The sequence below is a fragment of the Carassius auratus genome, chromosome 1, assembly GCF_003368295.1.
Source record: "Carassius auratus strain Wakin chromosome 1, ASM336829v1, whole genome shotgun sequence".
NCBI lineage: Eukaryota > Metazoa > Chordata > Actinopteri > Cypriniformes > Cyprinidae > Carassius > Carassius auratus.
The window spans coordinates 1,820,470-1,835,298 of record NC_039243.1 but is presented as its reverse complement, the minus strand read 5'-3'; the positions used below and the strand labels follow the sequence as shown (position 1 = coordinate 1,835,298).

Here is a 14,829-nt window from a genome sequence, read left to right as displayed (position 1 = left end):
CTCTATCACAGAGAGAGAGAGAGAGAGAGAGAGAGAGGGAGTAAAGGCGCTCACAGATGTAGTGCAGACACCGTTGTGCTCTTGGGAGACTGCACTCGGGCCTCAACACGGTCTTCAACACTCTCCCCATAATCACCCTTCCGCAGACGTCACCCTAACCCAGTCCCGAGCCCTAACCTTGGCACGCAACTGCGTTCGTCATGAAACTAATTCCTCCCGTGTGATATACTTTTAGCCTTTAGACCATTGCAGAAAGCAATACCTAGATAATTAATTTGTGGAATAGAAAGGACCAGGCAGGCAAACTGAAATTGGTAATTAGCCATTACACAACAATGGCAGATTGGAATTACTGAGATCTGAAATAACGGAGCCTTGCTGGGAAGTGCTGCCATTCAGTTCCATTACAAAGTTCCGTAAAGGTCATTAACAGTTCATTGATTGCTTTCAAACTCAAATTAACACTTCATAAATATTTGAGCAGAAAAGCCATAATTGCTCAATAATCTTATCCTGTAAAAATTCATCTACACTAATTGGTAATTTGGAATTTATATGATTTTAACTGGACTTCGGTGGAACCCTGAAAATGTATGTAGTTAATAGCCCTTATTAATATATTTTAATGCAGGGGATCAATGTTTTAGTTTTTTTATAATTATTTTTTTTTTCATCAGCCTAATAAAATACGCGGCTCTTTGCAGAGATTGTTTTAACATGACATTCTGTGGATTAAAATAATAAATCACTTACATGTGAAAACTCTATTAGGTTATTAGGTATATTTCATAAAATACTTAAGAATTAGTTTTAATCATTTGCAAGATAGATTTGATTTAAATCTATTGATTAGATTTTTTTCAGAAAGAAATGCATTTCAAAAAACATTTTGAAATCATTTGAAAATGCTTCTTTGAGTCATAACCATTAAAACTTATGAGGATGTGGTTGCTAGCGACTAAATAAATGATCCGTTTAAAGACCAATATGTTTCCGCAATATATATGGTTCTCAGTAAATGTTAGGAAGGTTTTTTTTCTTCTTCTGGTACTGCGGTTTTTCAGGCCTCAGTGTTTTTGGAGCTGCGCACACCTATCACCATGGCAGATAAGCTCCCTCCGTGGAATGCAGTCTGCTCCGCGGACTAATTCTACAGAATACAGATTTTGGAAATCATTGGATCCAGACAAAAAGAACGGGAAATGAATTCTAAGTCATAGCGGCTGCTAGGTTGAAAGTCCTTTCACATTGTCTAATGTGAAGAGACATTTTTGTTTGGATTTAATGGCCTGTAAAATAATAAGTTATTTTTAAATAACTGTAAAATAATGTTTATTTTTACATGGATTCATTTGTATAATGTTTTAGTGTTGTGTGTTTTATTTTCCATTTTATTTATGTATTATGTATACATTTTTTGGGTTGTTGGTTGTTTTATGAACATTTTTGTTTTTGTTTGTTTGTGTGTTTGTTCGTTTGCTTATGCAGTGCTAGTTAAATAATTAAAAAACATATATTACATTTGCATATGTTGTGCATTTATTTTCCACATTTTAGCATATTATACATAATTTTATTTACATATTGAAGTAAAGGTGATTACTCCACCATATAGTATGTATTCATTTTCCACTTTTTTTGTTCTTAGTTATTCTTATTTGTAGAATGAAAATGTGTCCGTAATTAAAATGCAATTAATCTGTAAAAATGTAATTCTTCAAAAGTGATGTTTCGTATGTATTCATAATCAGCATAGTATTAGCATTATCAATTTAATTAGTAATATATAATAATATATAAAACAACAGTGCATTTCACTTTATAGATGTATTTTCTAATTGTACATTCGTTTGAGGTATTTTTTTTTTTCTCAAATATATATTTTAATACGACTTTTTTTTTTTTTTTTAGTGGTAGTCATCTTGCCTTTGAAGTCAGATATTAACAGCCTGGAGACATTTCTGAAATCATCATCCAGATTTAAAGTGCTGAACGTACCAGTTTGACTACTAACACACTATGGCATGATGAAGTTATCATCTAGTCTGTACCACATTTCCCTTTACATTCTGTGTGTGTGTGTGTGTGTGTGTGTGTGTGTTTCTGTCTGTATGAAACTGAATTTATTAACAAACTTCAAGCTCAATCATTTCACTGCTAAAGTAATTTGATTTTAATTGCAAAATGATCTAATGATTAGACGAGTGAAGACAGCAGCATGCTAGAGCTTTTTGTATTATTATTATTATTATTATCACCTTCATTGTGCAAACTAAGTCTTACAATAAAATATGACAGATTTGATTTCAGAAAATGAAATATAAATTGTGATTTTGGCTGTGCCGGCTTGACACGGATATTATAAATAATCCTTCATTCCAGTAGTGGTTTTCCCTCAGTTTGAGACTATGCACAGCCCAAGAGACTGCAATCAGTTCATTAAAACATTTTTAAAGCGTGTGTAAATGGCTGTTTAGACATGTTGCCAACGTGTTCCCTCTCACGGCTAATTGCTGCCGTTTATCTGCATCTTTCCAAAATACATGTAGAAGGTGCACAGAGAAAACATCATCAGTCTCACTGTGAAACATGTTTTTCAAGCTCATTTTCGAGCTCACTTAGCACAACTAGGGCTGCCAGGAAACATACATGGTGCTACAGGATAACAATTAGTCAAGTGACAGCCCACCATTCTTAGCCAAAATACTTAAATTCTGAATAAATAAAAACATAGGAGCAGAAATGTATATTTTCTGAGAGTTCCACACTTCTATATTTTTTTTATTTTTTCCTTTTGAGTTATTACTTGCCAACATTTTTGTGCTTGTTAAGATTTCACCTAATGCTTTCTTTCCTTCTTTCTTTCTTTCTTTCTTTTTTAGTTTTCCCCTCTTTTCTGTATTGTCATTAGGTGATCTAGTATACACATCAGAGTCATTCACCAGAAAGAGAAATTCTGGTAACTTGGGTTTATACTTGTTGTTACAAAACCGATAAGGACTCACATGTGCAATGTATTGTTGGTCTTCGGGGAACAGACTACAAAGTCAGCGGATATTTGACTGTCTGATGAGATTTGATAGTCTCTTTGTTCCACACATAGGGTGTGAGTTTGCCTTCCGTATAGTGTGAGTGAATTGTTTACAGAAGCTTTCCTTTCTGTCTGGCTTTTGGGTCAGTTGATACAATCTCTCATGACAAAAATACAAAAGAAAAAAATGATTGCGGTATCAATTCACAGCTTTATTTTTCTTTTCTCTTCCCCTTTCTTTGGAGCCGTGGATCTTTTCATTGCTCGATACTCCCCAAAAGGCTCCCCAGATGCCAGCAAGGCCCATTTACTTGTCAGCTTGTGTTTTAGTAACACTCTATGGGCTCTTCCCATCCCACAGAACAGGCCAAAAAAACATACCTGAGCTTCCCCTGTCCACACACACACATGTAAAAGAGACCACTCTGTACTCACATTGAGGACCACTCACCATGATGTCCAGCCCGCCACAGATATTGAGCCCTCTTAGGATTTTCTCAGTCCCTCCAGTGAGGACAAACACACTTTTATCATGCTCATATACTTAAAGTGGTCTGTGTGTGTGTTAGAAAGGAGCATCTAGTGGATGCATTCAGGGAATTGAAGAATTGTAGTTTATTTGTCACTCTCTTGATACTGTAAGTGCACATGGCAGAAATAATCGCAGAAAACAGCAGTCAGACTTCAAAATAGAACTTTAAATGGGCTCTTTTTAGTGTCTCTTTGATTGATTGTTTCCTCTGCATAACTAGGGCATGTGGAATGTGTCTTACTGTGTTTGAAACGGTTGCTGCATTATAAATGTGTGTGTTAGTGTGTGTATGTGTGTGCGTGCATTGTGTGTGTGTGTGTGTGTGCGCGTGCATAGGGGTAGACTGACAGGGTGCAAAAGCTTTTTATTATTATTATTATTACTTTTATATATATATATATATATATATATATATATATACATTTATTATTTTCATATTTTCATATACACCCACTACAGTTCAAAATCTTTAATTTGGTACAATTATTTAATGTTTTTAGAAGTCATCTCGTGTGCTCAACAATGCTGCATTGATTGGCATTTATACAAATACAGTGAAAACAGAACACTTGTGAAGTAATACTGCCGTTTTAAATAACTGTTTTCTAATTTAATGTATTTAAAATGAAAATATGTTCTATATATTTTCTATTTTAATTTATAAATTAGATTGTATGTAGCGGATCATGTTTTGTAGATATATGCTGAATTAGTTTGTTTCTTTTACAGGGCAGAACTTTAACCTGAGGCAGCTGGGAATATGTGAGCCAGCCACACGCCGTGGCCTGGCCTTCTGCGCAGAGATGGGCCTCCCCCACCGCGGCTTCTCCATTGGCGCAGGCTCAGACGTGGACACTGAGAACGAGGGGGTGATGTCACCGGAACGTGCCATGCGCCTCTGGGGCAGGGGTGTGAAGTCTGGCCGCAACTCCTGCTTGTCCAGCCGCTCGAACTCAGTCCTGACCTTGACCGACACAGAGCACGAGAACAAATCAGACAGTGAGAACGGTGAGTGGAGCCACACTAGGGCCGCATTCGGCCTCTTAGTCCTGATCCAGCTATAGCTTGAACTGACAAATTCTCTAAAATCCAGCTTAAGCTGATACCTCTGTTTTGGATCATGGTAACTGGTTTCTAGCTGGTCTGAGACGGTCATTAGCCATCTTGGACCAACAACAATCAAGCTTCCAGTGAAGCTTAAGGTGCTCAAGCTGGTTTTTGGAAAATGCGAGTGTTCAAATTAGCAGTTTGAACCGGCTAGAAATCGGCTACCATATTCCAAACCTAAGATGGATTTTCCAACATAGTGGACCATATAAACGAAATTATTTATAGATTATGCACATCTCTCTTGCAAGATATTACCATTAATACACTCTTTTGACTTTTATCATAACTGGCCGCAGAGTGAGTCAATAACTAGCAGAATGAAGTCAATACATCCGCAGTCACCCTTTCTCTTTATACTCGTACCACCGCGTCTGCAGCCCTGAGGGGACCCTCCAGCGGCCCAATCAAAGGTCCGTCTTTGTGTCGGGCTCTAGGAGACCTTACCTAGCCATCGTTGGAATGCTCCGCTCGCATGAGCGAACACACACAATGGCTGGGTTAACAGGCCCCAGCGGTTTGAAGTGCAAATTTGATCATGCTTGAAACCTGGAGAAGTGATGGAAGTGATGATCTCTCTCCCCCCCTCTCTCTCTCTCTCTCTCTCCCTCTCTCCTCGCTCATTCTCACTAAGCAGCTGTGATGGTTCAAAGAATGCTCAGGTGACAGGCTTCCTCTGGGCCTCTGCGCCACACTTCCGCTGCCACTCTCCCAGAGCGGGGCTTCGGCCGGGGGGAGATGTCATCACGGCCTCACATGCTTTTTTGATTATATTTTTATTCACACTAAAATCCCTCAGATTTGTTTCTTGTTGTTCTTTTCAGGTCCAATTGAGAATGAAATGGGGGAGTTTTTATTTTTTTGCCTCTCTCTTTTTCCTCATGAATTGAATTGAGAATTGAAGCTGCTGACAATGAGGTAAAGGACAGCCTTTTTGAAGGAAAGGGAGAAAATTAAGCAAATGAAGAGCTGAATCATTCATTATCTTCCCTGCACACTCTCCTGTTACTTATTCTCATTTATTAATATTCTTTCTACTAACAGGTGTTGTGTGCAAATAACCTTTAAGAAGATCTTATCTAATCACTTTCATTAAAACCTTTTGTCTTAATTAAGGAAAGCAAAATGCTGAGTGTGTTGGATTGTTATATTGTGTGGGGTGACTCTCATATCTTTGATGACCAGAGCAGCTCACTTTTCCTTAGGGAGCATATTCTGCGGATTTTTATATACTTTCCTTAATGTAGTTCATATTTGTGAAAGAAGCCCTGTATTTATCTCAGATTTATATAAAAAAATGAGAGGAGAACATTTTGCTAAGTTAACCATGACATGCTCTAACCCAAATAGGGGGACCCTGCAAATGTCCAAGAGGGCCTCAAAATGACTTAAATGTAATATAGGATGAAACAACAAAAAAACTGCATATTTCTTATTTTATTTTAATAAAGTGAAGAACCAAAATTCCCACAGTCTTGGAAAACCAGTATGAATGAGGAAGCCTCATTTTAGACTCGTTTTAAAAGTATGGTTTTTATACCTGGGGAAATCATGCAAAGTAATAACTTTTTATGACTCTATGGGCACTTTTATAATGAATTTATGCTCCACCCTGCCTCATCTGTCAGGCGGATCAGTAGGTTTTGGAACATAGCATTTGTTTAGAATTATTTTTATTTTATTTGATTTTGCACAAGTGTTAACGTGCAACATAAGTGCATGTGGGTTTTGTCCTAATTGTCTCAGTGAATTGTGGCATACGTTGCAGTTGATGAGGCTTATTTCCTTACAAGAGACAGCTGCAGACAATGTTAGTGAGCCCATGAGGAGAAAATAAAAATAATATTTTCTTTCATTCCTTGACATGTTTCAGAAGATCTTTGGTGTTTACTTCAGCTACCGTTTCCCTCCAAGTCGTGCCCTCCTGACATAAATGTTGTAAAAAGCTTTCTCCAGCCATACCAAAAGATTTCCTGTTTACATGTGCCTGGCGTCACCATGGAAGAAAGTGTGTCCAAATGATTGACACACTGTTTGGCTTTTTTCGGCCTATTCCCCTGACTCCCCTCTCTACCGAATTCAAGATGCAGTCATTTGTGGCTTTCAAGATTTTTCTGCTTGTCGCCTCAGAGCTTGATTGTGTTTGTGCAGATAGGCCGTCGTTCCTCGTGACACTGCCTTTTGACTTCAAACGCAATGGAGGTTAATTCCATTTGGGGAAAAAGCGGGATTTGTCAACCAGAATCTGAGAGTGGAAGTGAAAGAAGTGTGTGTAGCACTGCAAGACACGGTACTACTGAAAGGATCTCAATTCTGGTCCCACGTTTCCAAGTTCACCCTTAAACTCTATTACAGAGTACACTGAGAGAGACTCTCGGCTCAGCATAGAGAGCGGTCGCAATGCTTGCTCTCGCTCTTTGGACTTAATATCCTGTAATGGAGAAGGGGTCGGATGAAACACCTGAACACAATGTGTTCCGCTGCAGCAGAGAAGAAGGGAGAGGGAAAAAGGAAAGGAGAGGGTGAGTGAGAGATGGCCACTAACAAAGGAGGGATATTTTGTCCTCCGTCTCCTGGGGACATTTGAGCCAGGGATGCGCTTCAGCGCATGCCCACCCGTGTCTCCCTCTTCCTGGGTCACTGGACACCTGCTCACTCCCCTGAAGGGAGCGGATGAAAGGAGAGGGAAAGACACACACACACACGCACACACACAAACACAAGCAATATTCTTTCTTTCATTTTTTCTTACTTTCTTTGTAGTAATGAACTGTTAAATGTATGCATGTATAATAATAATAATATTAATCATAAATAGTTGTTGTTATTTAATTTTATTTTGCATGTATATTTTTATGGCTATATACACTACTTCAGAAGTTTGGGGTCGATAAGATATTATTAATGTATTTGAATCTCTTATGCTTGTCAAGGCTGCATCCATTTGATTGAAAGCACAGCAAAAACTAATTGTGAAATATTATTACATATTAGTATACCTGTTTTCTATATTAACTACCTTCTACGGGCACCTTGGCAATTGAATCGCCATTTGCTAGTACATTTTTTAGTTTACTCGCCAGACTAATATATATATATATATATATATATATATATATATATATATATATATATATATATATCCATCCATCCATCCATCCATCATCTTCCGCTTATCCGGGGCCGGGTCGCGGGGGCAACAGTCTAAGCAGAGACGCCCAGACTTCCCTCTCCCTAGCCACTTCCTCCAGCTCTTCCGGGGGGACCCCGAGGCGTTCCCAGGCCAGCCGGGAGACATAGTCCCTCCAGCCTGCTCCCGGTGAGACGTGCCTGGAACACCTCCCTGGGAAGGCGTCCAGGAGGCATCCGAAATAGATGCCCGAGCCACCTCAGCTGGCTCCTCTCGATGTGGAGGAGCAACGGCTCTACTCTGAGCTCCTCCCGAGTGACCGAGCTTCTCACCCTATCTCTAAGGGAGCGCCCAGCCACCCGACGGAGAAAGCTCATTTCGGCCGCCTGTATCCGGGATCTTGTCCTTTCGGTCATGACCCACAGCTCATGACCATAGGTGAGAGTAGGAACGTAGATTGACCGGTAAATCGAGAGCTTTGCCTTACAGCTCAGCTCCTTCTTCACCACGACAGACCGGTACAGCGACCGCATTACTGCAGAAGCTGCACCGATCCGTCTGTCAATCTCACGTTCCATCCTTCCCTCACTCGTGAACAAGACTCCAAGATACCTGAACTCCTCCACTTGAGGCAGGACCTCTCCACCAACCTGAAGTGGGCAATCCACCCTTTTCCGACTGAGAACCATGGCCTCGGACTTGGAGGTGCTGATTCTCATCCCAGCCGATTCACACTCAGCTGCAAACCGTCCCAATGCACACTGAAGGTCCTGGTCTGAGGATGCCAACACGACAACATCATCCGCAAAAAGCAGCGACGAAATTGTATGGTCCCCAAACCGGACACTCTCCGGCCCTTGGCTGCACCTAGAAATTCTGTCCATAAAAATTATGAACAGAACCGGTGACAAAGGGCAGCCCTGCCGGAGTCCAACATGCACCGGGAACAGGTCTGACTTACTGCCGGCAATGCGAACCAAGCTCTTGCTCCGGTCGTACAGGGACCGAACAGCCCTAAGTAGGGAGCCGCCGACCCCATACTCCCGGAGGACCCTCCACAGGATGTCGCGAGGAACACGGTCGAATGCCTTCTCCAAGTCCACAAAACACATGTGGACTGGTTGGGCAAACTCCCATGAACCCTCCAGCACCCTGGAAAGGGTATAGAGCTGGTCCAGTGTTCCACGACCGGGACGAAAACCACACTGTTCCTCCTGGATCCGAGGTTCCACTATCGGCCGAATTCTCCTCTCCAGTACCCTGGCATAGACTTTTCCAGGGAGGCTGAGAAGTGTGATCCCCCTATAGTTGGAACACACTCTCCGGTCCCCCTTCTTGAAAAGAGGGACCACCACCCCGGTCTGCCAGTCCAGAGGTACTGTCCCCAACCGCCATGCGATGTTGCAGAGGCGTGCCAGCCAAGACAGCCCCACAACATCCAGAGACTTGAGGTACTCGGGGCGGATCTCGTCCACCCCCGGTGCCTTGCCACCGAGGAGCTTTTTAACTACCTCGATGACTTCAGCCCGGGTGATGGACGAGTGCTCCTCCGAGTCCCCAGCCACTGCTTCCTCAACGGAACACAAGTCGGTGGGATTGAGAAGATCCTCGAAGTATTCCTTCCACCGCCCGACGATATCCCCAGTTGAGGTCAACAGGTGCCCATCTCTACTGTAAACAGTGTTGGTAGGGCACTGCTTCCCCCTCCTGAGGCGTCGAACAGTTTGCCAGAATCTCTTCAAGGCCAACCGATAGTCCTTCTCCATGGCCTCACCGAACTCCTCCCAGGCCCGAGTTTTTGCCTCCACGACTACCCGGGCTGCAGTCCGCTTGGCCTGCCGGTACCTGTCAGCTGCCTCCGGAGTCCCACAAGCCATCCAGGCCCGATAGGACTCCTTCTTCAGCTTGACAGCATCCCTTACTTCCGGTGTCCACCACCGGGTTCGGGGATTGCCGCCTCGACAGGCACCGGAGACCTTACGGCCACAGCTCCGAGCAGCCGCAGCGACAATGGAGGTGGAGAACATGGTCCACTCGGACTCAATATCTCCAGACTCCCTCGGGATCCGGTCGAAGCTCTGCCGGAGGTGGGAGTTGAAGATCTCTCTGACAGGGGGCTCGGCCAAACGTTCCCAACAGACCCTCACAGTACGTTTGGGTCTGCCGAGTCTGTCCAGCTTCCTCCCCCGCCATCGGATCCAACTCACCACCAGGTGGTGATCAGTTGACAGCTCTGCCCCTCTCTTCACCCGAGTGTCCAAGACATATGGCCGAAGGTCTGATGACACGACCACAAAGTCGATCATCGACCTCCGGCCAAGGGTGTCCTGGTGCCACGTGCACTGGTGGACACCCTTATGCTTGAACATGGTGTTCGTTATGGACAAACCGTGGTTAGCACAGAAATCCAATAACAGAACACCGCTCGGATTCAGGTCAGGGGGGCCGTTCCTCCCAATCACGCCCCTCCAGGTGTCACTGTCACTGCCCACATGAGCGTTGAAGTCCCCCAGTAGAACGACGGAGTCTCCAGTCGGAGCACTTTCCAGCACCCCTCCCAGAGACTCCAAGAAGGCCGGGTAGTCCGCACTGCCGTTCGGCCCGTAGGCACAAACGACAGTGAGAGACCTATCCCCGACTCGAAGGCGCAGGGAAGCGACCCTCTCGTTCACCGGGGTAAACTCCAACACATGGCGGCTGAGCTGGGGGGCTATTAGCAAACCCACTCCAGCCCTCCGCCTCTCACCATGGGCAACTCCAGAGTGGTAGAGAGTCCAGCCTCTCTCAAGAAGTGTGGTTCCAGAGCCCAAGCTGTGCGTTGAGGTGAGCCCGACTATCTCTAGTCGGTACCTCTCGACCTCCCGCACAAGCTCAGGCTCCTTCCCCGCCAACGAGGTGACATTCCACGTCCCTAAAGCCAGATTCCGTGTCCAGAGATCGGGTCGTCGGGGGTCTCGCCTTCGACTGTCGCCCGATCCTCTATGCACCGGCCCCTTACGCTCCCTCCTGCAGGTGGTGAGCCCACAGGAGGGCGGCCCCACGTCACTCCTTCGGGCTAAGCCCGGCCGGACCCCATGGGGGAAGGCCCGGCCACCAGGCGCTCGCATACGAGCCCCAACCCCGGGCCTGGCTCCAGGGTGGGGCCCCGGCTGCGCCATGCCGGGCGACGTCACGGTCCTTGATTTTAATTTTGCCATAAGGGGTTTTATGAACTGTTCTTAGTCTGGCCCGTCACCAAGGACCTGTTTGCCTTGGGAGACCCTACCAGGAGCATATAGCCCCAGACAACATAGCTCCCAGGATCATTCGGGTACTCAAACCTCTCCACCACGATAAGGTGACAGTTCAAGGAGATATATATATGCTTGACTGACTGATGTTAAGAGTGTACTTTCAGAAATTTAAAAACCGTTCTAAATATCTGAAAGTACACTCTTAACATCAGTCTGTCAAGCATTATTATATGATAATCAGGTATTATTTAAGGATAAAACTTTAGTAATTAGAATTAAAACTTGATAACAATGTATTAATGCATATTAGTCATTTTAACTGAACTGACTGGTGGTGGTGCTTTTTGGTCATAAAAATACTGATAAGATAATAATGATATGAATTATACTAATAAGAACACTGTAATAATCACTAAGGATTAATAAGCTGCTGGATTCATGAAGATTAATCATGTTTTTTGCTCTCTCTCTCTCTCTCTCTCTCTCTCTCTGTGCATGTGTGAGAGAAAGTGACGTCAGGGTGCGCGCCTTCACACTAGAGTTTATGTTAAAGTCAAATAGGTGCGCTTTTGCGTCCATTCAGATGAGCAGAAAAATATCACAGATTAGTTGAAGGAGAGTGAAACTCAGTCAGAGAGTGTTCGGCGAGTGAAAATATATATCTGTGCTAAATTTATACTTAGCTTCCAACTCACACACTGGCGAGAAAAATCTGGGAATTTATTAGCCATTGGCTAATGTTTGAGATCATTCAGTCGCCAGAATGATTTACTCAAATTTCTTAATTTATATACCTTATCCATGTTTTATATATAATCAAAAACAGGATAGATCACTTTTAAGTAAAAACTTTTGGTTTTGTATTCTGAATAATCATGATTGCTATTTATGTAATCAATATTAAAAACTAAAATTCAACTTACAAAAGAATACAACAGAAAATGCTTTACCACCTCTGTCATTTGCAGTCATCTTGCCATGACATGACAACTGCTCCTCTGTCTGGATCTGTTTTTGAGCTTCTTTGAAGCACCTCTCTATTTCTTTCTTTCTCACTCACTCACTCACTCACTCACTCACTCACTCACTCTCTCAATCGCTCACTTTCACACACACACACACACACACATCTGTGCACTACAGGAGGTTCAGGAGAAGAGGGATAGAGAAGGGGGAGAACCCTAACTACGAGAGAAAGAACCGTAGATCTCGACTTACTATTCAGGTTCTCATTACCATTGCTCCCCGAATGAGGTTTTAATGTGTCTCTGTTTTGATTTGGGTTATTTCATTATTTTGGCTAGCTTTAATCAAAAATTGCACAGCAGATATGAGAGAGCTTGCCCTGCTGTGAAGCAGTTGCACTGCCATTATTAGTCCATGTACCCGGCTAAGGGAGAGAATGTTCCAGAAATAACATCTAAACTCGTCCCATTTTTTAAGAGGCTGTGAAGCTAAATCAAAGAATTTGACAGGAGAGAAGCAGGAAGTTCTCCGTCCTGACACTTTTTTTTTTTTTTTTCCTGACTGGAATGCCTCACTTGAATGCATTTGAGACCCATTTGGTTTGGGTCAAGAGCTTACATTCTGTGTGTGTGTGTGTGTGTGTGTGTGTGTGGCTTGTAAATCCACTGAATTTTCTCAGCAGTAGTGACCAACGGTCAAGCCAGATTTATCGTGTCAGGACATTCTCAAGCACTCTTTTCTATTACTTGAATTGCCATAAGCACCAGAAGTCTGTTGATGTTTTGCTGAATCATAGGAGGTGATAGAGACCTCTGGGTTTGATTTTCTGCTTGGTGGAGTGAAGTGTCCACCTCCATTCCATTATGTTTTATATAAAGAGGGTCATAGGCGTCAGCTTAATGAGATTTAGAAAAATGTGTCAACAATAATGCAAATCCTGTAAGAATCTTAACCAGCTTACACCAGCACAGCAGTTCAGGGCACAGAAATGCCTTCATGGAGGCTGTCTGGTATACTGTAGGTGTAAACACACACACACACACATAAAAATTACAGCATGCAAAATTGTGTGCTAATAAAGAACACATCCAAATACGCTCTAGCATGTTGCAATTTAAAAACACACTCATCTAATTACTTCAGGTAACTTTACAAAAGTGCTTAATAAGCAATTAGATGAGAACTAAAGCCTTTTATCTTTGGAGTGTCTTTATGTATCTAATATATGTAGTTTAATGCATCCATGCTTCCTTTTTAGCAGGCTAATGCTTTTTCAGACAGGACCGCTTTAATTGGCTGCATGATTAAATGGGCTATAGAGAGATAAATATGTTCAAAAAGTTTGAGTTTTAACAATAACCAGGTGCTGAATATGTCTGCAGAGAGAAAAAGATTCAGAGTTCGAGTGCAGAAAAAGGCCAAGCATGTTTTGTATTATAAAATGAGTTACTTATACGAGGGTTTTGACATTCGTGTTGCGGCAGAGTGAAAAGCAATGATTTTGTTGTTTCTTTCAGTTTTAAGTGCTCTGAGGTTCTGCAGGCCACACGGAGGGGGCGTACGGAGTTACTGATATCAGTGTTTTAACATAGAAGCCTGGCACAGGAAGATACGGGCTGATGGTGATGGGAACGGGCTGTTTGGAAAGATTGCAGAAGAAAAGAACGCCATTGCGCAACGATTGCACCACCAATAAGTTACATTGAGCCAGACCACTGATGTGCATGGCGCATAAATACACAGAATAGACCTGTGAAAGAGCATGGTGACTGATGATTGTTTACACTTGAAAATTCACATAATTTAATAACGACATGTGAGAAAACCACAAATGAAACATTTATATACATGCCACAAAGATGGCACACAGACACTTTGCGTTTGTTCTGGTGTTGTAAATGTGTGGGATTGATAAGTATTCATTATGACATTTATCTTGCTAATGGAAAGAGCATATTTCATTATTTTTATTCCAGCTGGAAATTTCTCTGGGATTTTTTTTTTCTTTTTTACAGTCGAGCCATTTATTAACATGACAGGAACCCATAGAAATAACTAGGCAGAGAATTACAGGTAGTATATCCTACAAAATCAATCAATCTCTTTCTTGCCTTTTTTACACTGCAACATAAATAAATAATAACTAAATTAAAAATAAATAAATAAATAACACACACACAGAAACTGCTTCTGAAGCACACCATTTAGCGCAGTACTATGTATTAGTTATTAATAAAAATAAAAAAAAGATTTGTGAACATGTTCTTTATTTGCAAATATCATTTTATTTATTAGTGAATTATTTCATTTTTGTGAAACTCTAAGAGGTATTTGTGGATCTCATTCTGTTTATTTGTCAATATGTAATTTATAATTTTTTTATTTTTTTTTTTTGGATCATAATCTATTTTTATTTGGAATTACGCAACAATTCTATGTCCATTATGTCATGACAGGAGCAAAGTTTAAGTCTGCACTGATCCTGCATTTAAACAGAACTAAGGCAGCAGTAGTTTTGGAGGTGAGTCAGAGTAGTGTATTTATAATAGAGATTTTATGTGGCATTGTATCTTCAATTGGCTTTATGAATACACTTTCTGAAAGCAAAGCTTTACATAGTCCGCTTGTGTCTTCCAGTATCTCAATTTTCGTTCCCTCCAGGCTCATTTCTTGCAATGTTCCAGTTGTTTAGCAAGCCAGCTAGTGGACACATTTTTGGAAAACAAACTTTTGCCTTCTGGCTTGAAACTACAATCTATCCAGTCGTACAGGTAGCTGTTGCTTAACTGGTCCGAAAGCCCACAAAGACATGAAAGAAAAGAAAGCAACA

At 42.1% G+C, this 14,829-nt stretch overlaps 1 protein-coding gene across 3 annotated transcripts in view; it reads left to right on the top strand.

The window, feature by feature from the left end:
* LOC113112654 (teneurin-3-like) overlaps window positions 1-14,352 on the top strand; it is a 104,247-nt gene extending 89,895 nt beyond the window's left edge. The window contains exons 3-4 of one of the 3 annotated variants that reach the window (XM_026278607.1): window positions 4,293-4,571; window positions 13,517-14,352. In XM_026278607.1, the coding sequence (XP_026134392.1) occupies window positions 4,293-4,571; window positions 13,517-13,572 (335 nt within the window). In that variant the 3' untranslated portion in view covers window positions 13,573-14,352. Of the gene's footprint in view, window positions 1-4,292; window positions 7,385-13,516 lie in introns of those variants that run through there. The other 2 variants (XM_026278446.1, XM_026278523.1) reach the window with 2 other exon arrangements.
* Window positions 14,353-14,829: the final 477 nt, after the last annotated feature.